The sequence below is a fragment of the Schistocerca serialis genome, chromosome 7, assembly GCF_023864345.2.
Source record: "Schistocerca serialis cubense isolate TAMUIC-IGC-003099 chromosome 7, iqSchSeri2.2, whole genome shotgun sequence".
Lineage (NCBI taxonomy): Eukaryota > Metazoa > Arthropoda > Insecta > Orthoptera > Acrididae > Schistocerca > Schistocerca serialis.
The window spans coordinates 91,886,742-91,913,564 of NC_064644.1; the positions used below are offsets into that span (position 1 = coordinate 91,886,742).

At 43.8% G+C, this 26,823-nt stretch overlaps 1 protein-coding gene across 1 annotated transcript in view; it reads left to right on the forward strand.

Moving 5' to 3' along the window:
- Window positions 1-26,823, forward strand: part of LOC126412906 (uncharacterized) — a 660,163-nt gene that overhangs the window by 553,505 nt on the left and 79,835 nt on the right. The window contains exon 13 of the mRNA XM_050082795.1: window positions 403-681. Within this exon, the coding sequence (XP_049938752.1) occupies window positions 403-681 (279 nt within the window). The remainder of the gene's footprint in view (window positions 1-402; window positions 682-26,823) is intronic.

The following is a 26,823-nucleotide window of genomic DNA, read 5'->3' on the forward strand; positions in this document are numbered from 1 at the left end:
GGGAAGCGAGAACGCGTCCGCGAGACCACGAGCTGCGGACGAGCGAACCATACGCGACTGGAACGGGAAAGGGAGGTAATGACAGTGGCACGTAAAGTGCCTCCGCCACACACCGCTGGGTGGCTTGCGGAGTATAAACGTAAACGTAGAAAGGTTTAATGATGTAGTGAGTAAACAAGCAAACACAGAAAACACGGCGCGACGGGTGCTGCACTAGGCGCTGTAGGTACCCAAGTGGTTTTCATAGGAAAGGCCCCGTTACTTACTTCTATGCTCTATGGAAAGACCGAGTCACCTTCTCCAGGCTGGACAGAATCCCCATCCACTGGACATCGGAAACCAGCCCTGGCGTCCAGGCGCGGCTGGGAGTGGTGCGTCACAGAGCGCCCTGCTGTGTCCCAGGTGTCGGCGGGCGGGGTGCGGCGCTGCGGGAACGTGTTCAAGCAGAGCTCGATGAATGAGGAGCTGATGATGTCGACGGAGCGGCTGCGCGAGAAGGAGCGCGTGCGGCAGAACATCCAGAAGCAGGCGTCGCTCAACGAGGAGCTCATCTACCGCCGCCACCGCACGCTCGACTCGCTGCGTGACACCTTCTTCTCCACGTCCACCGCCAAGCGCTTCCAGCTGCTCAAGAACGGGCTCACCAGCAAGATCAAGAGCTCCACCACCGGCATCGAGAAGGTGAGCGCCGCGAGCGCCAGCCGCCTTCTACTCCGTCTCTCTTTCTTTCTTTACTTCTCTAACCCACTGAGAGGACCACATCAAATTACTTCAGTCACCTTAAAGTTCAACCAGAACCAAAAGACTGCATCAGTCACTCTTTTTATTTCATCCCATGACACGTTTCGAAAATTTACACACAAAAATATTACGTTAATTTTTCTTTAGTTGGATCTAGCCAGTTCTTTGTAGTGGTTTCATTTTGCTACAAAAACGTATAACAAGCACTTTTTGCGTAATATGGCACTAATATTATAAATTTTAAAAGGTGACGGCGTTACTTATAACCTTTTCCAGTGCACAGAACCCTGCGGTGCGTCATAAATATTAATTCTTAACTTAATCTGTCTCACAGAACAGGAGCCAATAGTATAACAAACCAGAGATTATAACGGTGCAAAAATATAGTGACTTGCCTCAGATACCATTCATTACTAATTTATATTGTGGACCATAGATAAATATAACGATTATAAAATTGGTTCGTTCTTTACAAATTATTAAAATTATTAATTTTGCAAATACATGACATTAAAGACACAAATAAAGAAAATATAAAACTAGCTGACTTAGTATCAACATTACCTAATTCTTACTGCTTCTGTACAGTGTTACTGGAATTATCTTTTATGAAGGTCACTCATGAAGTAGAAAGTGGAAAGGATTATGGTGCATCAAGTAGTGTATCTGCGAGGCTCGTTGTCACTGTCTGAGCTTTTGCATTTAGTGTGTTCTGTTCATGTTTTCTATTGCAAATTGAAACCTCCGGTTCTTCTCAAAGATTGAGTTTCTGACCTTTGTTTACTTTGTGAAGTATAATTAGATTGTCCTCTATTCTACCAAAGGAATTTGTTGTGTACTGAACGTGTGTAGGTAAGGCAGATTTATTAGCTGTGTTATATCTAAACGCATTAACGTTTTCTTTGAATCTGTTCAGAAGTTTCGTCCGGTATGACCGAAAAACTATATGAGGCATTGATTGCATTTTACTTTATATACACATTAGTTGCAGAATTTATCTTTACTGGCTTCTGTACTGTGCGGCAGTCTATTACCTACTTTATTTTTGGTGGAGAAAGCAACTCTTACATTCGTGTGATAACATACAGGACAATATAATAATACTTCACAAAATAAACAAAGGCCGCAAAGTCAGTCTTTACGAAGAACTAGAAATTTTCGTTCATGACAGAAAACGTGGACAGAACACACTAAATGAAAAGGCTAATACAGTGCCAGTGAGTCTCTTTAGGAGCTTCGTAGGTATAACAGATGATGCACTGTAGCTCTTTCCACATTCTGTTTTCTGACTGACCATTTTTATTTTATTTAATTTTTATTTGTGGCTTTAATGCCATGTATTTGCAATAGCAATACTTTTAACGAGTTGTTGTAAGGCTGAAACGGCTTTGTAACTGTTATAAGTACCTATGGTCCAGAATGCAATTAGTAATGAATTATCTCTGAGCAAAGACACCACATTTTTACATCGTTATAATCTTTCGCTTGTTTATGTTGCTAGTTCCTGTTCTGTGAGATAAATTAGTAAACAATTTATAGTTATGACGAACCGCAGAGTTCTGATCACTGTAACAGATTGCAAGTGACTCTGTCACCATTTGAAGTTTATAATCCTAGCGCCATGTTACGCTAACGAATGCCTATTACACGTTTTTGTAGCAACGTCTTTCTTTCCGCCTTTCTTCCTGTCCAGTAGGTTTTCATTCTTTCCGTACTTTGTTCTTTCTTGTTGCCATCCATATTGCGTCTATCTTTTTCTTGCATTTCGCTTGGAAGTCCCTGAAACTTTTTACTTTTGGTCTGAACTTCTTTCTCTTTCCTCTTTCTTTGTCCATTATTTCCATTTCCTTCAGGTCTGCTTTAACTTCTTTCATCCACATCAATGATGTTTTTGAGTTTCTGTCAAAAAAGTTGAAATTCTTGTTATTCTTTTCTCATCTATTATTTTGGGTGTCCATACAATACAACTCGTCTTTAACTCACTGTGCCTAATATTAGTTCGGTTCTTTCATACACTTTTTTACTACTTCTTAATTTCCATTTCCCATTGTCATATTTTGTTTCAAAAATTATTCTGACTATTCTAGTTTCCTTCTTTTTCTATCATCTGATCGTTTGCCTGTATTTTAAGAAAGACATTGTGAAGCATGAAGGCATTGTGGTTTAATAAAAGTGTTGCAATGCCGGACTTTTGCATTTATGGATGAGGATTTCTTGCTATACAACTTTTTTGCTAACTGAAAAGCCACTTTCATTTTCCTTGCCCTTGCTAAGTTAGCATTCAGCATTGAGATGTATTATTTCAACTCGTTACAAAAAATTTTTAGCGTTTTTATTCCTCCACATCCAGTTTCTGTGCGTTTCGGAGCGACCTTCGGAAATGCCATACACTCTGTTTTCTCCTTAACTTTACGTATGGGTCTGTTTTTGAAGCTTTCTCTTGCCGAAGATTTCTCTGCATTGTTCCATCTTTTATACATTAAGCTAAGATGGCAAGATCGTTGGCGAAATACAAACAATCAATTCTGTCTTGCACCAGTTTTGATCTCAAGACCTCTGGAGGTTTCACCTAAAAATTTAATTTTGCGTTTTGTGTTTATTTCTGTGTCTTTTATGATTGCAACTCTTTTTAGATGCTGTCAATCAAATGATGTTGTCTTTAAGTTTACAAATGTTATATAAATACTTTTAGATCCCTTTCATCTATATCTGATTATAAATTTCATCCTTAAAATTTATTCCACACAGGTTCGACCTTTTTTAAACCCTCCTTAGTAATCTTCTAATTGCTGATCCAATTGGCTCTCCAGTCTTTTTTGTGATGATTTTGAAAGAATTGTGTAAGTCACTGGTACGAGACAAATTCCTCTAAAGTTGTTGGAGTCAGTTTTGTGGATTGGGTGAATTAATGTTAATGTAACTTCTGTTTCCCAGACATGTGAAAGGTTCCATGTAGCTTCTTGGCTGTCCCAGAAATTACAATTTTCCATTTTTTATCAGTTACTGAAGCTTCCCTGGGGAACTTGTATTTATTTGATTCCCTTCTCAATATTAAGGCACCGTGGGACTCTGCTACATCTAAACAGACCTCTTTACTGATATGACACAACAGCGTGCATGTTACAAGAAAGACAATCGTACGCTCATAGGATGTTTATATTTGGAGAAAATTTTGACAGTGTCGTCTGAAGGAAACAGGTGTGAAATACAAGAAACAAAAAATTATCTAGAACTTGTACAGAAACCATTTGGCAGTTGTAAGAGCCGAAGGACACAGAACGGAAGCAGTGGTTAAGGATGGAGTAAGACAAGAGCTTTAGCCTATCACAGATTTTATTCCATCCTTAGATTGCGTGAGCTTTGAAGAAAACCAAGGAGAAATTTGGGAAGTTTAGGAAGAAGAAATTAAAATTTTGAGGTTTCCCCATGACATTACAATTCGGTCGGAGACGACAAAGGACCTTGAAGAGTACTTGAACGGAATCGACATTGTCTTCAAAACAGGTTACAAGACAAACATCAAAACTTTGGTAACCTAGCGTAGTCGAATTAATCGGGCGACACTGAGGACATTATAACAGGAAATGAGGCAGTAGCAGTTGTAGGTCTGTTTTGCTATTTGAGTGGTAAAACAGCTGACTATGGCCGACGTAGAGAGGACATGAAATATTGACTGACAATGGCAAGAAAAGAATTTCTGAAAAAGAGAAATTTTCAGGTAATATATAAATGTCAGGATTAGGAAGTCTTTCCTGGACGATAAGAGGAAAGAAGCTGTTGAAGTATGATGCAATAGAAGGATGCTGAAGATTGCCATTTACCCACAGAGTGATGTTTTAAGCTACTTATTTTGTAAGTTGTAACACTAACGAGACACCATTTGTCGCACTTTCACATTTTATTTCTAGTCTTACAAACTCAAAGTAATGTAGGTGCCCAAAATGCGCACACACCTGTTGTTCTAATTCTACCGGCAGTACACATTTCTGTAAGTAATTGAGGTGTTTAGATCAAAAGAGGAACATGTCACTCAACAGTAGTTTCGAGACATATTGAAAAAACTGTATAATCTTAAATAGTATTGTTCCCAAACCTGGTAGTTACTCAAACATGTTCATAAGCAAGAACACAATCTTATACCAAAATCTGTAATCATAGAATACAGGCAAGTAAAAGAAAATGGTAATACGAAACGACTGACATATCGCCTTTTGGATTTAACAACACTTATTTTATCATAAGTATCATCCAATACAAAATATTATATTTTCAAGCAAAATATTATTTGTCGTTTCAACATGTTATACACATTCCTATTATTTGTTTAAACATTCATAATTAAACAATACATATCAAAGTAGACAATATGTTGGAAGACAATATCATTATTAGTGCATTGGTTTGCAACATCAGAAAATTAATTCCTCGTTTGTTACTTATTGAACAACCCTGTTTACTTCTGACAGGCACATATGTTCATAAAATTATCACTCTTGAGCACTGTCACAAATCTCAGTTCCAGTTTCATTGCCTTCCTCTCCGTCAGTCACGGTATTAACCGCAAATTTCTTTGGAATATTATCAAAATACTCACGAAACTACAAAGGGATAACGTCAATCGTGCAAGAAACCACCTGTAATTTCTCATGTTTCAGAGGAATGACGTGCACTTGTACTCTTGGTGCACTATGAAAATGAAGGGCTATCACAGGCTTAACCAGCAGAAATGCATATTGCACCAGTCACTGCTACTGGGTGAAACGACGCATTTTGACTGAACACTCTACTCACTTTGAGTGAACAGTGTACTCAAATATGTAGTAATGCATAACAGCCCAAAACAATCACATATTGGTATAATGTTTCCACACAACTTGCTTCTTCTATTCTACAGAGAATTCAAACAACGAACACTGTATGACAATTTACGTGCAGTCTGCGCCTGTTTCCTTTTTAGGAACAATGTTTGCTTTCCAGTTGATATACTCCAAACCGATGACCACATTTTGCTTAATCATATTTCTCTTCCACAATTCAGGGCGTCGTTTCTTCCTTCTAAATTCATGTAAGTCGTCTCCGGACTAAATAGGAAATCTCTGGGTTTATATCAGCACACTCAGAAAATATCGGTGAAAGCCCCCAACAACATAATTCTGTCCTCCACTGGCATGTATCTATGGCGCGATACGTGCTCCGAGCCTGGATCACAGAGTATCTGCACACGACTATCGGCCTGGTATAACAAGAAACGTTATTCAGCCTACCAGGCAACAAGTTTCCATTTATCGACGGTCTGCCTCGGTGATACAGTGCCCACTACAATCTTAACTGACGATGCCGTTTGGCCAACATGAGAACACATAGGGATTGTCTGACGCGGAGCCCTATGTTTAACAAAGTTTCAAAACACTTCGCCTGCACCAGCTATGTCCTTTGTCGTCAGATACTGCTTTACGAGGTGTGGCTAGAAAAAAACCGGACTAGTACTGGTGAAACAATAAAACGAATACAATAAGGCTGAAAGTCGCGTGGCCTGTCACGTGACTCTCGCTCCGCCTACTGCTCGAGTTTCATCTGCCTCCTGCACTCAGTCTGCCCGTGGCGTCTGTTTTAAGTAGATGACGTTTTGTCTGTGCGTCGGAAAATGTTGAGTGTACAGAAAGAACAGCGTGTTAACATCAAATTTTGTTTCAAACTAGGAAAATCTGCAAGTGAAACTTTTGTAATGTTACAACAAGTGTACGGCGATGATTGTTTATCGCGAACACAAGTGTTTGAGTGGTTTAAACGATTTAAAAATGGCCACGAAGACACCAGTGATGACACTCGCACTGGCAGACCATTGAAAAAATCGGTAAACTTGTTCGACAAGATGGCCGTTTAACAATCAGAGCAGTGTCTGAGTTAACAGGAGTTGACAAGGAAAGTGTTAGGCAGATTCTTCATGAAAGTTTCAACATGAACAAAGTGTGTTCAAAAATGGTTCCAAAGTGTCTCACAATTGAACAGAAGGAACGCCGAAGAATGATTTGTTCTGACATCCTGGAAAACATTGAAAGTGATCCCACCTTCTTACAAAATGTTATTACTTGCGATGAATCGTGGTTTTTTACTTACAATCCCGAAACTAAACGCCAGTCGATGCATTGGAAAACTCCTGGTTCTCCACGACAAAGAAAAGCACGAATGTCAAAATCGAAATTCAAGTTAATGATGATTGTTTTCTTGACATCAAAGGGATTGTGCACATTGATTGGGTACCAGAGGGACAAACAGTGAATCAGCATTACTACATTAGCGTCCTGGCTACCCTACGTGAGCGAGTACGGAGAAAACGGAACGATTTGTGGAGAAAAAAGTCATGGATCCTTCACCAAGACAATGCCCCAGCTCACAGTGCGTTGTCAGTGAAGACGTTTTTGGCAAAACACAACATTCCCATCTTAGATCATCCACCCTACTCACCTGATTTGGCCCTCTGTGACTTTTTTCTTTTCCCTAAAGTCAAGTCAGCTTTGAAAGGAACTAGATTTGAGACTGTTGAAGCAGTAAAAGAAAAAGCGACGGAAGTAATGTATGGACTTGCCGAAAATGATCTGCAGCATTGCTATGAACAGTGGAAAATTCGTATGGAGCGGTGTAGAGACCGAGGAGGAGAGTACATTGAAGGAGATAACATGAAATTGTAAATAATTGTAAATAAATGTTTTTTCCAGCATCAGTCCGGTTTTTTTCTAGCCGCACCTCGTACATAGCAGGCGAGTGCGACCTCCATGTCGTGACCGACCCAACACATTGCCGCCCACTCGCGGCTTCACAGTCTTTCAACCACTTTCCATTCCGGAGCATTGGGCCGTAACAATGGATTTCCCCTTCTGCGGCTCACATCGTCGCTAGAATGATTACCCATCCGTTGTTGCTCCGCTCATGCGATTTCTTTTATCGCCTAACGCGCTTGCATTGTATCTCGAAGTGAGCAGTGATCATAATGTTGTAGCCCATCACCGGTATGTCCCGTTGGGGAGGTCTAACAGACCGCTTCCCTCCTCCAATCACTGAACAGCCTGCTTATCCAAGCAGCCCACGTGCAAAGGCGTTTTGGATAACGTGATCGCAGGCGGCGATGAATGCACAGCATTTTTCAATCTGCAGTCGCACCCCCAGAGGTCGTCTGTGCTATCATTTAGACCGTTTAGCAACGAGCGTAATTTCTTTTAATACTTGATCTTTACAACAGTGTGAATGAAAGAGTCGTATGACAATGTTGGCTGGCTGATCCGTAAGAGCAAGTTCAGCCGTCTATTCGGGAGGGTCGTCTTCCTCTGTGCACCACGGCATCTTTAATTTGCGGAGAATGAGAGTTGCATATCAGAGGTATCTGGTGACTATAGAAGTACGAGTGTAGTATGATATTATGTTTGTGTTGTACGTCGATTGGCGCAAAGGAATTACAGACATTGGCTCCAAGTGGGCACCGATTTAATAACAGGGAAACTTGAAAACTTGTGGCGAACCAAGATTCGAGCTCGGGTCTCCTGATGATATCCCCACTGAGCTATCCGGACACGGTGGTCATCGCAACTGCACTGACTACCCCAGCACGCCTCCTGTCAGACCCAAATTCTCAAGTTATCCACACACTATAAATGTAGTGCCCCTTTCCCACTATCCACATTCCTCGCGATATTTCGCTGATTCCCGTAAGATTTTGAGCCTGTTGCACATCCACACTGAGGAGTTCATTGGCCGTCATCGCCCTAAAGCTTTGTATCGTGCAGTCTTCAAGGGTGCACGAGTGGAAGTCGACCTCCTGCTCCGAAAGCCCATATCGACGATATTTCGTTGAACGGTTGGCACACTGACTTTGTTGATGGCCCAACATTGAAATCTGCAACAGTTTGTGGAAGGGTTGCACTTCTGTCACGTTGAACGATTCTCTTCAGTCGTCGTTCGTCCAGTTGGAGGATCTTTTTCCGGCAGCAGCGATGTCGGAGATTTGATGTTTTACCGGGTTCCTGATATTCACGGTACACTCGTGAAATGATCGTACGGGAAAATTCCCACTTCATCGCTAGCTCTGAGATGCTGTGTTCCATCGCTCGTGCGCTGACTATAACACTATGTTCAAATTCACTTAAATCTTAATAACATGTCCGATATAACAGACACCACATAGCGTATGACCTATGCGGGAGGTGTCAGTGTCGTGCTGGAAGGCGTCCTTCTACGAAGTAAGCTTCCTCACCTCACTCAAGCCGCGCAAGGCGCTTCGAGATATTTGCCTAATTTGCATAAACTGCACAGTTCATTCGCTCCTGTCCTCTTCCGTCCCGATTTGTCCCAACTTTACTCGATATGTGACGTCTGTTCTATAGAACATATCTGAAAGAGCAGACACCATACACATACGACGGTTGGAGGAGGGTGCTCCTCTCGAATAGCAGAAAGTGGATCACTGGCTTAGAACCGCCATTCCACAGACGAGTTACGATCAACAATGTCATCGCCCTCACTACGTGAGACACTGTGCAGAGGTATATAAATTAATCCAGGACGTTGAAATAGACACTGGTGATCAGGAACTTTACACCTCCCATTGCAGGCCAAATACTGGCTGAGAAAATTGCTTCCTCATACAGGATTCGAACTGGCTACCACCGTACGTTGCGATTTCGAATACGGTGGTGGGTATTGTAACAGTCAGAGAAAGACGTAGGAGTAGATGTATTAGTTTTGAACACTATTTATCCTGTAAATATCCTCAGCAGCGAACAACATGCTATAGCTATTTTTCTTCATTGTAATCTGCAAGTACAGCCAGGGAAACATATTTAACGTGTCCGCTGGCATGTTAATGGCAGGGATTTGCAGATGCGGGTGGCACTGTCTGGCCAGTGATAATGGTGGTGGCAGATAATGAAACTGTCTGAAACATTTTTCTTTTCTCAAACATCCGCATCGGAAAAACGAGTTAACGGTAATACAACACGTTGGTTCTCCTTGATCTATTGAGTCTTTCTTTTTTGCCTTCTTAAAGTCTCAAGTTAGTTCCGCTCGATATATTCTGTTCCTCCGGGAAGCATCAGCGTCTTCTGGAATTTTAATTACGAAAGCTTCGGCACGAGACCTGCATTCCGACCAACTGCGGAGGACAAGCCCTTGCTGGTTCCTAACGTGAAATATCAGAGGGCAGTCTGTGTTCTCACATACCTAATCTACTCGTAGATTGATGCAAATATCAGGCCCGATATGCTGGAGTTAGCTGTCGTGTGTACGTGAGATGTGCTTGTTGTGTGCGTAAATGGTGTGTATGTATGTGTGTGTCTCTTTTACTGATGAATGCTGTGGCCGAAAGCTTTATGTGCCTTAATTGTGGCTGTCTGCAACTTGACGTGTCTTCTTTATGGTAAGTATCTGCCACTTCCCGTGTCTTGCTCACGGTAAGCAGCTATCTGTCTTTTTCCTACATTGTTGAGCTCTCAGGTGACTTATGTATACTGAGTTACATGCGTTTCCACGAAACTAATTTCGTCATCTAAAGGCCAATAAAGTTACCGGAGGAAGTGACACATTTTAGAAAATTTGACGATGATCTTGAAAGTTGCTATACATGTTATAATTTACCATGAATGCATATCAGATTATGACTCTGGTATTACTGCCCAAAAATATTGCTTTCTGTATAAAATTTGACTTATGAATTAACAACAACGCAATCTGACTGTTGTTCATGAATATGAGGTATGAAGCAAACTTTCATAGCGGAACGGTCATATCATTGTGTCCACTCTCAAAAAATTACACTTTGTTCTATAACGAGGTTACCAGTGAATCTGCTGTCGTACAGTCACGGTTGGCAACACTCAACTGTGGGTATACACCAGTGATCTCTATGTTAGTATGGAGATCACTGGTATACACGAAATCGTTGCAACGAGGCATTCTAATTGTTGCTAGCAACTGTTGTTACTCTTGCGTAATTCTATGAACTGTTTATTATTGTATAAACTTTGCTACTGTGAACCACAACTCTGGATTCTCATGGAAGATAAACTGGAACTCTCTAAATCTGAATACAGCAGATTAAGCTACGTAGCGAAAGAAGAGTATGATAGAAAGTTATTGCCTGCTGGTGGTACAGAAGAGGATGACACTACAGATTTCAGCGACGAAGATTCTACAGACCAATGGGTGCCGACTAAGGAAGATGCTCCTGCTTCAGATATTGAAGGTGCTATTGGTGCTTGTAGTGATACTGAAGTTAAAAGAGAGACAAGTGATAGTAGTGGCGGACAGATCTGACGAAAACAGTGAAGCGATTGCGTCTTCTGCAAGTATTCTACGTGGTAAAGGAGGAACTAAATGGCGTAAGGAAACTTTTGGCACAAGAAAATTGCTGAAAGATTACATTTCGCGGGAATGGGGTGGGTCAACACGTACAACAAAACTTCTTTCTATAAAACACACCTTCAAGAATATAGTTGCAGTAGAAATGTGTGACATAACAATAAGTCAAACTAACAGGAAGGCAAATCAAGTATACACAAACTGTAACATGAGTTCAAAAGGAGCAGCGAAAGTGTAGAAGCCACTGACAACTGAAGATTTTGCTGCATATTTTGTTATGCTGATTACAGCTGGAGTAAGATTCTCTAACACTGAACACGCAAAAGAAATGTGGAAAAGAAATGCATTCCCACTGTATCGTGCAAGCTTATCCCTTAGCAGATTAACAAATTTGTAAGGTTTGACTGGTGAACACTATGGTGAGCGTTTGAAAAGTGGCAAAGCTGATGCAATATCTGACATATTTCAAATGCTACATTCAAATCTTCTTAAAAGCTATGTGCCTTCTTATTGACTCACTGTTGGTAATAAGCTTTCTCCATACAAAGCAAAGACAAGATTTATTCAATACATGCCCTCAAAGCCAGCAAATGTGGCTTGAAGGTTTGGTGGGTTTGTGATTCGCGAATTTCTTATCTAATAACTGGCCAAATGTATAGAGGTAAATCTGCTTCCGGAAGCGAAGCTAATCAAGGGGAGATGGTAGTAAAAGATTTACGTTACTATTCCAAAGGTACTGGCAGAAATATAGTCACCGACAATTGTTTCACTTTACCTCTAACAAGGCTTTTGATGACTTGGGAATTGTCTATAGTTGGCACTGTAAAAGGAAACAAGCCCTATATACCACCAGAAATGCAACCCTCCTCTTCACGCCAAGAACTGTCATCTGTACTTGGATTCAATGAATATAATGTTTCTCTGAGTTCACATTTTCCAAAAAAAGACGAAGCAGTTCTAATGTCATCCACAATGCATTATGATGCATACACTTCTGGGCCTCTTTCAAAATCCAGATGTTATACATTATCATAACAGCACAAAAGATGGCGTTGATAATATGGACAAGTTGTGTTCTCATTACAGTGTAAAAATGAGGACACAGAGATGGCCGCTAGCATTTTTTACAACATTCTGGATATTGCATGCTTAGCGGCATACATTATTTACACACAAAACAACCCTAAAACAAAAAATGTGACTCAGACGCAGACTGTTTCTACTGGAGCTGGGAAAACATTTGAAAATGCATTCCATTATCTCTAGGTCATCAAATCCTAATTTCTTGAGAAAATCTTCCGTTAAATCGGGTACCGAGTGCATGACACGAGGACCACTAAGTGGAGGCCCAGCCAAAACGAAACGCTTCTGGACGGCTGAAAATCGTTGGTGACTGTATGGTGGGAAAATTTCAATCAAACAAAAGGAAGAGAAAAACAAGAAAAAGTTGCAAGGAATGTTAAAAACCAATATGTGATGGAAACTGCATTATAACAACAGTAGTGGACTTTGTGAAAAAATAATAATTCCAAATTTATCTTTCCAGGATAACGAGCAGCAAAATTTGGTAGCTATATAATATTATGTAAGTTACTCCGTCACTTATACTAAAAAATTGACATATACTGCACATATTTATGACTATATCTGTAGTATTATAACTCGGTTGTCTAATAAATAATAAAACTATTAATATATTACGTTAAATAAAGTATTTCGTTTGTGAACTTCACACCTGTTCTAACGGAGATATGTGGTTACCTTGGTAACCCGAATATAGATTAGAGAGTGAGTTATGTTCCTTCTCACTTAAATGCTCTTCTTTGAATGTATTTATATTCTGATTTTATTATGACATTTATGAAGATGCAAATGAGGAATAATCTGAGGCTTGCGTGTACTGGTTTCAATACACCTGAAAATCGGCTGTTATAGTTCATAAAGGTTATCCAGGTAACCCAATGTGGACACAAGGGTTAAAGGGAAACAAATTGCAACTAAGATCTTCAAATAGTGTAATACAGCGTATCAGTTTAAGTGCCTCTCTCATTTAAGGAGACACGTATTATGCAGATCCCTCTGCGCGGTGTATGCCCTAATACCTAACGACAAGAAAATAGTCTTATTTTTCATAGTACATGTAAGTGGGCAGAGTAACGTAACAATTGTTTCACGTTCTTAGCATCGCCAAAAATTATCGGCAAGCGGAACTGACAATTCACTATTTGTTTCAGGCGCTGAATTGCACATACTGTCTCAAAATTTTATTATAAATCATCGTACCTCACTTAAAAAGCAAAGTGTGTCATATTATATACAACATTATACAAAGACAAGATGCTGTTTAACGCTGTCATCAAAAATCCCGAAATATATTCACACACACACACACACACACACACACACACACACACACACACACACACAACAGCGTCTTATCTTTATATAGTGGTGTATATAAAACGACACTTTGCGTTTTAACGTGAGCTGCGATAATTTATAATCAAATTTTGAGACAGTATGTAAAAAATTCTCGGAAAAGTTCTTGACTGGTTGACTTCGAAAACCTTAACAAAATAATTGAAAATTTCTTGACCAATTTACTTCAAGATATTCCAATAAATTTTCAGACGGGAGTAGGCTACATATTTTTAACTTGTTAGAAAAATTTCGAGAACTTCCTGATCAATTCGCCTCAGATATTTACATGGTACTCTAATAAACACTGAGATGGACTTTGACAATGTATACATACAGATATACTTGCTGTGTTGTGAAAATGCGGGGCTTCGTTTCTTTCTTACAGTCAGTTTTGACTATCATAGCGGGGCATTTAAACAATTACAGAAATTTTTTCTCCCACAAACATGGTTTTAGGGGTACAGGTACAGAAGTTGTAATAATTTGTACCCTAATACGCACCTACATCAGTGTGTTGGTTGTTTTTTCTCTGCCTCTAACAGTCTTCCCGCACACACATCAATTAACTTAGTACTTGGTGTTTTCTGCACGGTCGTAACTGCCCCACGAATTGGACTACACCCGAAAGTAGACGATCCGTTTCGGGTGCACGCGTGTATTACTTCAACACCTCAGCTGCTGCCTAGGGCGTTGTAAACATTGACGGCTTGCCTGTGCCATCCAACTTGGAGCTACTAACCAACCTGAAAATTTATTACTCACAATCGCTATAATTATTAGTCTCCAAATAAAGTAAACACTGATGTAATGTTCAGTACACAGCCCTAACTCAGCAACTGAAATACTTGCACTTACCCCCCTAACACCATCATATTCTTCTTCTTGTATGCAATTTTCAATGAAAATTTTATAAACAACAATGTATTGTTTTGTTTTCTTCCCCGAAGTCATTGTTAACAGAAATAAGATAAGCGTATCGGGTTATGATTAGAATACTAGTATGGAATTTAACTATGGCATCTTAAACGTTGTAATTCTATTCGTTCTCAGATTAAAGGTATGTGAAACACAGTCATTTATGCTACTGTTATCACAGGTGTAGTACCTGAAGAGGCCTCTCTCATACCCTGCTGTATAACAATAACTCCAGCCGATTTTCCCGTTCATTTTAAGCGACCTGGACTCCCAGTTAAGGCTGCATTTGCAACAACAATAAACAAAGATGAGAGAGGCGAGGACGAAGATGAAATGAAAGGGAGAGAGGAAGTGGGCATAGAGAGGGGGAAGTAGATGAATAGACAGAGGGAGAGGGGGAGATGGACTAGAGAGGGGGAGAGGCAATGACGACAGAGAGAGGAAGGAGGAAGACGAGATGGGGAAAGAAAGGGGGAGGAGGACATTAGGACGTAAATCCGTCACATACACATCTAGTAACTGTGAAGCACTGCCGGTTTGGCTAGTAAAATTATAAAGGTTAGACTTCTCTTTACTTAAGAGACTTAAGCAATATTATCCACAGAACTAGTCCATGTAGCAAAATGTCGCAAGATAACTGTCAGAAAATCCTGAACTACGCTGTTCTTTTTGTTAGTAGTGAAAACTGGATACCACAACTTATACTAATTGGTAGGAGACAACGATCCCATTCTCGCATCTCAATGCGTTACACATTAAAGCATGCATAAAAACTTAACAGAATGCGTTGGAACAGAGTAGGTAAACATATTCTAATAGCATTTTGTAGCTGAAATCAAAATTAGCCTAAAAACCGTAGAACAGGGTCGCAAAAACAACGCTAACTGGAGTAGTTTGCCATTAACTTTACTTCACGCAAATAGCTGCCAGTTTTTCGGAGTATACTGGTTGCCGCCGTTTGGTGTGAGTCAATGACGGGACATCAAAAACCATTTTTAGCGGAGCGTTGTTAACAGAGTAAACAATATAGTGGAGCTGGTATCGTATAACACACAAAACTGCAATACAACACTATAAATAAAACTGGAGTTCCAATTTGTAACACCTAAAATATGATTTAAAAAAGAAAAAGTGAGACGACTGTATTTTTCAAACGATTACAAACAGACACGTGTTAATGAAGTATTATTCACAGTGCTTTAAAAACACTGCACTATTATGTGAACATGGAAGAGCAGCTGAACGGAATGGACAGTGTCTTGAAAGGAGGGTATAAGATGAACATTAACAAAAGCAAAACAAGGATAATGGAATGTAGCCGAATTAAGTCGGGTGATGCTGAGGGAATTAGATTAGGAAGTGAGACCCTTAAAGTAGTAAAGGAGTTTTGCTATTTGGGGAGCAAAATAACTGATGATGGTCGAAGTAAAGAGGATATAAAATGTAGACTGGCAATGGCAAAGAAAGCGTTTCTGAAGAAGAAAAATTTGTTAACGTCGAGTATAGATTTAAATGTCAGGAAGTCATTTCTGAAAGTATTTGTATGGAGTGTAGCCATGTATGGAAGTGAAACGTGGACGATAAATAGTTTAGACAAGAAGAGAATAGAAGCTTTCGAAATGTGGTGCTACAGAAGAATGCTAGATGGGTAGATCACATAACTAATGAGGAGGTACTGAATAGAATTGGGGAGAAGAGGAGCTTGTGGCACAACTTGACTAGAAGAAGGGATCGGTTGGTAGGACATGTTCTGAGACATCGAGGGATCACCAATTTAGTATTGGAGGGCAGCGTGGGGGGGTAAAAATCGTAGAGGGAGACCAAGAGGTGAATACACTAACCAGATTCAGAAGGATGTAGGCTGCAGTAGGTACTGGGAGATGAAGAAGCTTGGACAGGATAGAGTAGCATGGAGAGCTGCATCAAACCAGTCTCAGGACTGAAGACCACAACAACAACAACATTATGTGAACGTGATTCTAAGGGGCAATAGAATTAGTCGAATTAAATATCGCATTGCTGAGAGAACTAGATCAATTCATTCAAAACACTAATCCATTCTTACAACTACTTTATTAGTGCCAGCGAGATATCCATTGAGAGAATATACTCCACCTTCGGGCGTTTTTCGTCAAAATTAATAAATGATTTAGGAGAGAAAAGATCTATAAATTTCTACATGTTTCCAAAAATGACTAAATTGTACTTTACAGTAATTACGAATCTACATCACCCTAAAGTTTTTTCTTGAAGTGAAATGTTATTTAACTGTGTCTCTTGTACTGTGAGAAAAGTTAAGACACAACATTAATAAGATATGTTTTTATGAAAGTAAACAGTTGCTTTCAATAAATTGATGGCTCATTTTAATTGCTTTAAGGCTATCTATGCAATATTTTATATTTTAATTAAATTTTCATAATTAAATATAGCTGGGTTTTACTGCGTTTCTGTTGGATTTTTTTTTTAAAAGACGCCTGAGTATTCTTTGGGTCAGGATAAATTACAAGAACCCTGTTACCAGATGACTGATACAGGAGATAGAGAATATCCAACGAAGAGCAGTTGCGTTTCGTCACAGAATCGTTTAGTCGGCGCGAGAGGGTTACACAGAGTCTCAACAACTCCAGTGGCAGACGCTGCAGGAGAGGCATTCTTGATCACGGAGAGATTTACTGCTGAAATTTTGGGAGAGGGTTTTCCGGGAAGATTCAGACAACATGTGAATTCCTCCCACAACGTCCAGCGAAATGAAATAAGCCCTAATACAAAGGCTTACCGACAATCATTCTTTCCACGCGTCCCTCGCGAATGGAACAGGGGACGGGGAGAGGGGGCAGGGAGGGAGGAGGGAGGGGGGGATCAATCAGTGCCACCAAAAGTAACCTCCGGCACACACCATCTGAAGGCTTGCCGAGTACTGATGTTGATGTAGAAAGTAGTACATGAGTTTTGTTACTTGGCCAGCAAGATAACTGATGATGGGCGAAGTAGAGAGGATATAAAATGTAGACTGGCAATGGCAAGAAAAGTGTTTCTGAAAAAGAGAGATTTGACTTCAAATATAGATTTACGTGAAACTTCCTGGTAGATTAAAACAGCGTGCCAGATCTAGACTCGAACTCGAGACCTTTGCCTTTGGCGGACAAGTGCCCTACCAACTGAGCTACTCAAGTACGACTCATGACCAGTCCTCACCGCTTCAATTCTGCTAGTACCTCGTCTCCTACGTTCCAAATTTCACAGAAGCTGTTCTACAAAGCTTGCAGAACTAGCACTCCTGGAAGAAAGGATATTACAGAGACATGGCTTAGCCACAGCCTGGGGCATATTTCCAGAATGAGATTTTCACTCTGCAGCGGAGTGTGCACTGTTATGAAACTTAGTTTCCAGGCCTGCGCTTTGCCGCTTTTTTTTTTTTTCCTGATTATAAAGGGACCCATAAAAACTGGTCTATTTCTCACAGCCAGTTTCATCCTAAAAACAAAAATATCTGCACCACGTCAGGTGTTAGCCCCTGACACACCTATCCCAACAGTCCTACCTAAACTAAGAAAGGAAGAAGAAAAGAAAGGAGATGGTAACAAATGTATGTAACAGAGAATTCTTTAATTTTCTTATTTATACACTCCTGGAAATGGAAAAAAGAACACATTGACACCGGTGTGTCAGACCCACCATACTTGCTCCGGACACTGCGAGAGGGCTGTACAAGCAATGATCACACGCACGGCACAGCGGACACACCAGGAACCGCGGTCTTGGCCGTCGAATGGCGCTAGCTGCGCAGCATTTGTGCACCGCCGCCGTCAGTGTCAGCCAGTTTGCCGTGGCATACGGAGCTCCATCGCAGTCTTTAACACTGGTAGCATGCCACGACAGCGTGGACGTGAACCGTATGTGCAGTTGACGGACTTTGAGCGAGGGCGTATAGTGGGCATGCGGGAGACCGGGTGGACGTACCGCCGAATTGCTCAACACGTGGGGCCTGAGGTCTCCACAGTACATCGATGTTGTCGCCAATGGTCGGCGGAAGGTGCACGTGCCCGTCGACCTGGGACCGGACCGCAGCGACGCACGGATGCACCCCAAGACCGTAGGATCCTACGCAGTGCCGTAGGGGACCGCACCGCCACTTCCCAGCAAATTAGGGACACTGTTGCTCCTGGGGTATCGGCGAGGACCATTCGCAACCGTCTCCATGAAGCTGGGCTACGGTCCCGCACAGCGTTAGGCCGTCTTCCGCTCACGCCCCAACATCGTGCAGCCCGCCTCCAGTGGTGTCGCGACAGGCGTGAATGGAGGGACGAATGGAGACGTGTCGTCTTCAGCGATGAGAGTCGCTTCTGCCTTGGTGCCAATGGTGGTCGTATGCGTGTTTGGCGCCGTGCAGGTGAGCGCCACAATCAGGACTGCATACGACCGAGGCACACAGGGCCAACACCCGGCATCATGGTGTGGGGAGCGATCTCCTACACTGGCCGTACACCACTGGTGATCGTCGAGGGGACACTGAATAGTGCACGGTACATCCAAACCGTCATCGAACCCATCGTTCTACCATTCCTAGACCGGCAAGGGAACTTGCTGTTCCAACAGGACAATGCACGTCCGCATGTATCCCGTGCCACCCAACGTGCTCTAGAAGGTGTAAGTCAACTACCCTGGCCAGCAAGATCTCCGGATCTGTCCCCCATTGAGCATGTTTGGGACTGGATGAAGCGTCGTCTCACGCGGTCTGCACGTCCAGCACGAACGCTGGTCCAAGTGAGGCGCCAGGTGGAAATGGCATGGCAAGCCGTTCCACAGGACTACATCCAGCATCTCTACGATCGTCTGCATGGGAGAATAGCAGCCTGCATTGCTGCGAAAGGTGGATATACACTGTACTAGTGCCGACATTGTGCATGCTCTGTTGCCTGTGTCTATGTGCCTGTGGTTCTGTCAGTGTGATCATGTGATGTATCTGACCCCAGGAATGTGTCAATAAAGTTTCCCCTTCCTGGGACAATGAATTCACGGTGTTCTTATTTCAATTTCCAGGAGTGTATATATTTTTTCCCCGAACCTGTGGAGAGAAGTCCATGAAAGCCACCCATAGCCGTTGAGAAATCCATGCACATCTTCTCGAAATAAGGGAGAATAATGTTAGTCATCGTAGTATCAAAAAATCAACAATAGTACATCAGATCCACTGCTCATTGTAGGGATATTACAGCTGCACAGCGGATCGTAGAAAGCTCTCCAAAGGTAGTTGGAAAAGTACTGAATGTATTTCGGATTATGGACAATTGTGAAATGTCGTTCATTGACCTAAGTCCAAAAATCGAGAATACTTCTTTCCAGTGACAAGAAAAAGCATCGAACTACAAGGCCATGGAACCAATGCTCATAGTGAGTCTTCTCTTGCGGGTAGTACACGTCATCCCTGAACAACATAATTTGCATTGTTACTCGGTCAGCAGGGGCACATGTGGAATGACAGAATTAGCTGGACCACGCGGCAGACGCCTATTGCCAGGCAACAAGCAAAGCGATCATCGCACGTGTCCCGCACCCTGCACGTGACGCAAAGTGGGGAGTCAGCGAGATGAACTTCGTGGAGACGAGAACGATTCTGTTCTTTCCCACTGTCAGTGACATATCAGGCGGAGCGTGTAGCGTATCAAGAAAGGAGCACTCACCGCCCGCCGTATATCGCGCCATCTTTAGTGCTGGTACTTCTGTTCTAACACAGCGTGGCCGATGGCCAGATGCATCTCAGTACACAGGCAGCAAAGAGGCAGAAAGAGATCTGTGCTCCAGTAAAAAGAGGCTGATGTGATAGAAATGCGCCAACAAGGCCAGGGCATATGGCTCAGGCAGCAAGCTTATAAAGCACACCAGGCAATGTTACCACATAGCAGGTCGTGAACTGACGAAGAGGGCCAGAACTCTGTCCAGAACATGGAAAAGATCCACACCCCCTCGAGCCCGGGGAAGGGTGAGGGACTCATAGCGGGTTCTGAGGATTAACTCCTGGTTAACAAAGGAACCCACTGCAGTTAACATGTGGCAAGCCAGGGTGTGAAGGAGTAGAAGAGCTGGCGCCACGTGAGGGATCCACTATGCTATGTAGGGATGACACAGCACGTACGTTGCAAGGGATCACGAAGGGGGTGGAGACGGTGTTCAACGAGTCCAGACCTGATCTGTTGCAGCAGCTGTCTGCTGTTGAGGACTGCAGAGCGCCGCAGGTGAGCCTTAAAATCCATACCAGGGCAGCTTAGGTTAGCAGTCGCATCAACCAGGTCAACACTCCCTTGAGGCAGGCTTGTACCGATATACATAGCTCGTGATTTATGTACACTGAGGGAGCTGCCACACACATTGCAGTAGGTCGACACCAACACAAGCGCCTCTCAGGTATCTCTGACACTTCAAAGGGAGGGGGCCAAAGTGGCATAAGTGGTGCAGCAAAACTGATATCCACCAGGTGAAATGCCAGTCAGTCAATATAACAATGGTTCTAGGGCAAAGGCGTACAGCAGCGCCAGTAGAGGGTACCACTGTCGCGGCACTGAACATCTGACCGGGATCCGTTGAGTCTACCTCTATATAGCACAGGGATGTGCGCCATGTAGGAGACATATGACCACCTCGACAATAGTTTGTGGGCATTCCATATGACGGAGGACAGTCATAAGAAAAGAACAATCAACCCGATGAAAAGTCTGGCTGAAGTCTAAGAATGCCAAAGCTATGGATAAATTTTGAGCTCAAGCGAGGGGAATCAGTTCCCCACAGCAGCAGAGTACTGTCCGAATGTTGTATGCTCCAACTAGTAACGCCTGATCATAGGACACAACGTGACGGACCGTCCTCTTAAATCGCACTGCCAAATGCGTGTCTAGACATTGCACTATTTAGCAGTGTCATGGGGCGATAGTCTCTGATGCATGGGCACCCGTGGAGTTTGTGAATACGCAAAATAAGGCCCTCGAGAAAACCATCAGCGACCCTCACAGTGGGGAACATCAGTTTACCACAGATAACAGTCCACGTGGGTAGTACACGATGTCGGAAAGTACACTACTGGCCATTAAAATTGCTACACCAAGAAGAAATGCAGATGATAAGCTGGTATTCACTGGACAAATATATTGTACTAGAACTGACATGTGATTACATTTTCACGCAATTTGGGTGCATAGATCCTGAGAAATCAGTACCCAGAACAACCACCTCTGGCCGTAATAACGGCCTTGATACGCCTCGGCATTGAGTCTAACAGAGCTTGGACGGCGTGTACAGGCACAGCTGCCCATGCAGCTTCAATACGATACCACAGTTCAAGAGTAGTGACTGGCGTAGTGTGACGAGCCAGTTGCTCGGCCACCACTGACTAGACGTTCTCAGTTGGAGAGAGATCTGGAGAATGTGCTGGCTAGGGCAGCAGTCGAACATTTTCTGTATCCAGAAAGGCCCGTACAGGACCTGCAACATGCGGTCATGCATATCCTGCTGAAATTTAGGGTTTTGCAGGGATCGAATGAAGGGTAGAACCACGGGTCGAAACACATCTGAAATGTAACGTCCACTGTACAAAGTGCCGTCAATGCGAACAAGAGGTGACCGAGACGTGTAACCAATAGCACCCCATACCATCACGCCAGGTGATACGCCAGTATGGCGATGACGAATACACGCTTCCAACGTGCGTTCACCGCGATGTGCCAAACACGGATGCAACCATCATGATGCTGTAAACAGAACCTGGATTCATCCGAAAAAATGACGTTTTGCCAATCGTGCTCCCAGGTTCGTCGTTGAGTACACCATCGCAGGCGCTCCTGTCTGTGATGCAGCGTCAGTGGTAACCGCAGCCATAGTCTCCGAGCTGATACTCCATGCTGCTGCAAACGCCATCGAACTGTTCGTGCAGATGGTTGTTGTCTTGCAAACGTCCCCATCTGTTGACGCAGGGATCGAGACGTGGCTGCACGATCCGTTACAGCCATGCGGATAAGATGCCTGTCTTCTCGACTGCTAGTGATACGAGGCCGTTGGTATCCATCACAGCGTTTCGTATTACCCTCCCGAACCCACCGATTACATATTCTGTTAACAGTCATTGGATCTCGACCAACACGAGCAGCAATGTCGCGATACGATAAACCGCAATCGCGATAGGCTACAATCCGACCTTTATCAAAGTCGGAAACTTATTGGTACGCATTTCTCCTCCTTAAACGAGGCATCACAACAACGTTTCACCAGGCAATGCCGGTCAACTGCTGTTTGTGTATGAGAAATCGGTTGGAAACTTTCCTCATGTCAGCACGTTGTAGGTGTCGCCACCGACGCCAACCTTGTGTGAATGTTCTGAAAAGCTAATCATTTGCATATCAGAGCATCTTCTTCCCGTCGGTTAAATTTCGCGTCTGTAGCACGTCATCTTAGTGGTGTAGCATTTTTAATGGCCGGTAGTGTACGAAAAAATTCGAGGGGTATGCCGTCAGGGCCAGATGACGTGTTAACAGCTCCCACCTGAATGGCATCGAGGAATCCATCTTCTGTTACTGGTGCCTCGAATGCCAATGCCGCTTCCTCTGGTATCATGCCGAATGTGAGCGGCAGATTTCTTCAATCACAACCAATGAGTGGAGGAGGTTACAGCACAACAAAATATAATGGGCGTTGAAGGCGTGTCCAATGCCGCATTTAGTGTCGATGTTGCCTGTCTGCATCATCAGTGATGGTTGTAATCAGGGCACAGCCCCATCATTAATTTGCTGCTAGCAGGTGGTACATCAACAGAGTTTTCAGTGCCATGTGGTCACAAGTGTGGGCTCGTAGAACCGTCCCTTCAAGGTAGTGGTGCAAGAGAGCTATGATCTGTGCTTTGGCACAGTGCACTATTGTACAACATTCAGGCGAGAATATCGCAGAGTAGTCCATCAACACTTGGTAATAGGAGTTCAACGATTCCTTCCTCCACGCTACTGAGTGTCTGCCATATGTCATTATGGCCCAGCATAGGGCACGTTTTCATAGGACAGCCAGCACAACAATTTAGATGAGTAAGCTCCGTGTCAGCAGCTACATGAATCCCAAGTCACCTCGATAAGCTGCCGCCAGTCGGGAGACGCCAGTAGGGCCAGTCAGCTTCCAAACAGCCCTTCCATGCCTCACCCTCTGGCTGTCGAGTGTGATTGTGAAGACGCTTACCTCTACGTCACCTGCCCAAGAAACAGAAGCAGCAACAGTGTGATGTCCACGGATAGAATCACCAGAATTCTCCAGAGACAATTTGTCAAGCTTTGGAGCATATATTGTATTCAAACATTATGAATCACCACGAAGGGAACGATCTATTGATACGTAATCAGCATGGTTTCAGAAAACATCGTTCTTGTGCAACGCAGCTAGCTCTTTATTCGCACGAAGTAATGGCCGCTATCGACAGGGGATCTCAAGTTGATTCCGTATTTCTAGATTTCCGGAAAGCTTTTGACGCCGTTCCTCACAAGCGACTTCTAACCAAGCTGCGGGCCTATGGCGTATCGTCTCAGTTGTGCGATTGGATTCGTGATTTCCTGTCAGGAGGGTCACAGTTCGTAGTAATAGACGGCAAATAATCGAGTAAAATTGAAGTGATATCAGGTGTTCCCCAGGGAAGCGTCCTGGGACCTCTGCTGTTCCTGATCTATATAAATGACCTGGGTGATAATCTGAGCAGTTCTCTTAGGTTGTTCGCAGATGATTCTGTAATTTACTGTCTAGTAAGGTCATCCGAAGACCAGTATCAGTTGCAAAGCGATTCAGAAAAGATTACTGTATGGTGTGGCAGGTGGCAGTTGACGCTAAATAACGACAACTTCAGTTGGAAAGACAACATAGATAATATTGTGGGGAAGGCGAGCCAAACGTTGCGTTTCAGTGGCAGGACAAGTACGCTAAAGAGACAGCATACACTACACTCGTTCGGCCTCTGTTAGAACATTGCTGCGCGCTGTGGGATCCTTACAAGGCGGGATTGACGGCGGGACATCGAAAGGGTGCAAAAAAGGGCAGCTCGTTTTGTATTATCACGTAATAGGGGAGAGAGTGTGGCAGATATGATACGCGAGTTGGAATGGAAGTCATTAAAGCAAAGACGTTTTTCGTCGCGGCGAGATGTATTTACGAAATTTCAGTCACAAACTTTCTCCTCCGAATGCGAAAATATTTTTTTGAGCCCAACCTAAATAGGTAGGAATGATCATCAAAATAAAATAAGAGAAATCAGAGCTCGAACAGAAAGGTTTAGGTGTTCGTTTTTCCCGCACGCTGTTCAGGAGTGGAATGGTAGAGAGATACACTCCTGGAAATGGAAAAAAGAACACATTGACACCGGTGTGTCAGACCCACCATACTTGCTCCGGACACTGCGAGAGGGCTGTACAAGCAATGATCACACGCACGGCACAGCGGACACACCAGGAACCGCGGTCTTGGCCGTCGAATGGCGCTAGCTGCGCAGCATTTGTGCACCGCCGCCGTCAGTGTCAGCCAGTTTGCCGTGGCATACGGAGCTCCATCGCAGTCTTTAACACTGGTAGCATGCCGCGACAGCGTGGACGTGAACCGTATGTGCAGTTGACGGACTTTGAGCGAGGGCGTATAGTGGGCATGCGGGAGGCCGGGTGGACGTACCGCCGAATTGCTCAACACGTGGGGCGTGAGGTCTCCACAGTATATCGATGTTGTCGCCAGTGGTCGGCGGAAGGTGCACGTGCCCGTCGACCTGGGACCGGACCGCAGCGACGCACGGATGCACGCCAAGACCGTAGGATCCTACGCAGTGCTGTAGGGGACCGCACCGCCACTTCCCAGCAAATTAGGGACACTGTTGCTCCTGGGGTATCGGCGAGGACCATTCGCAACCGTCTCCATGAAGCTGGGCTACGGTCCCGCACAGCGTTAGGCCGTCTTCCGCTCACGCCCCAACATCGTGCAGCCCGCCTCCAGTGGTGTCGCGACAGGCGTGAATGGAGGGACGAATGGAGACGTGTCGTCTTCAGCGATGAGAGTCGCTTCTGCCTTGGTGCCAATGATGGTCGTATGCGTGTTTGGCGCCGTGCAGGTGAGCGCCACAATCAGGACTGCATACGACCGAGGCACACAGGGCCAACACCCGGCATCATGGTGTGGGGAGCGATCTCCTACACTGGCCGTACACCACTGGTGATCGTCGAGGGGACACTGAATAGTGCACGGTACATCCAAACCGTCATCGAACCCATCGTTCTAACATTCCTAGACCGGCAAGGGAACTTGCTGTTCCAACAGGACAATGCACGTCCGCATGTATCCCGTGCCACCCAACGTGCTCTAGAAGGTGTAAGTCAACTACCCTGGCCAGCAAGATCTCCGGATCTGTCCCCCATTGAGCATGTTTGGGACTGGATGAAGCGTCGTCTCACGCGGTCTGCACGTCCAGCACGAACGCTGGTCCAACTGAGGCGCCAGGTGGAAATGGCATGGCAAGCCGTTCCACAGGACTACATCCAGCATCTCTACGATCGTCTCCATGGGAGAATAGCAGCCTGCATTGCTGCGAAAGGTGGATATACACTGTACTAGTGCCGACATTGTGCATGCTCTGTTGCCTGTGTCTATGTGCCTGTGGTTCTGTCAGTGTGATCATGTGATGTATCTGATCCCAGGAATGTGTCAATAAAGTTTCCCCTTCCTGGGACAATGAATTCACGATGTTCTTATTTCAATTTCCAGGAGTGTAGTATGATTGTGGTTCGATGAACCCTCTGCCAAGCACTTAAATGTGAATTGCAGAGTAATCATGTAGATGTAGATGTAGATGTAGAGGACGCAGGTGGAAGAGAGGAAGGCAGCACAGGTTGCAGAGGACAAGCTACTGAGATAGTGGGGAAAGAGGCATGTGCAAAGCAGGTGTTCTGAGGCTGATGCGTCTTCTGATCGTTTCGCCATCCTGCGCGGCCATCCTGAGGGGACAATCGTCAGATGTCGTTTTCGAGTTCTTCCGTATCAGAGTGGGATCGGTCGTCTTCCGACGCCGCCCTAACCGGAAGGAAAGAAGTTGCTACGACGCCTGAGTCGACGTCCATAGCAACTTTACATCGCTTCTCGGCTAGTGAGATGCGTCTGAGGGCGTCGTTTCCACTGGACGTTTCCGACTGAACAAGAGCCTCCTGGCAAAAGCCTGCACAAGTTCAGGTCCGACCATCGTACATTACGATCGCCTACACGCCGCCAATCACCAAATAAGAAGGCACATGCTTCGTCAGTTCAAGTTTGACCTGATGCACGTGATTTAAGTCATGGTAGGTCTCTAATGTTTATGACCACTTCTTGAGGTACTTCAAATGGAAGTTCGAAAACACGCAGGGTGCGGAG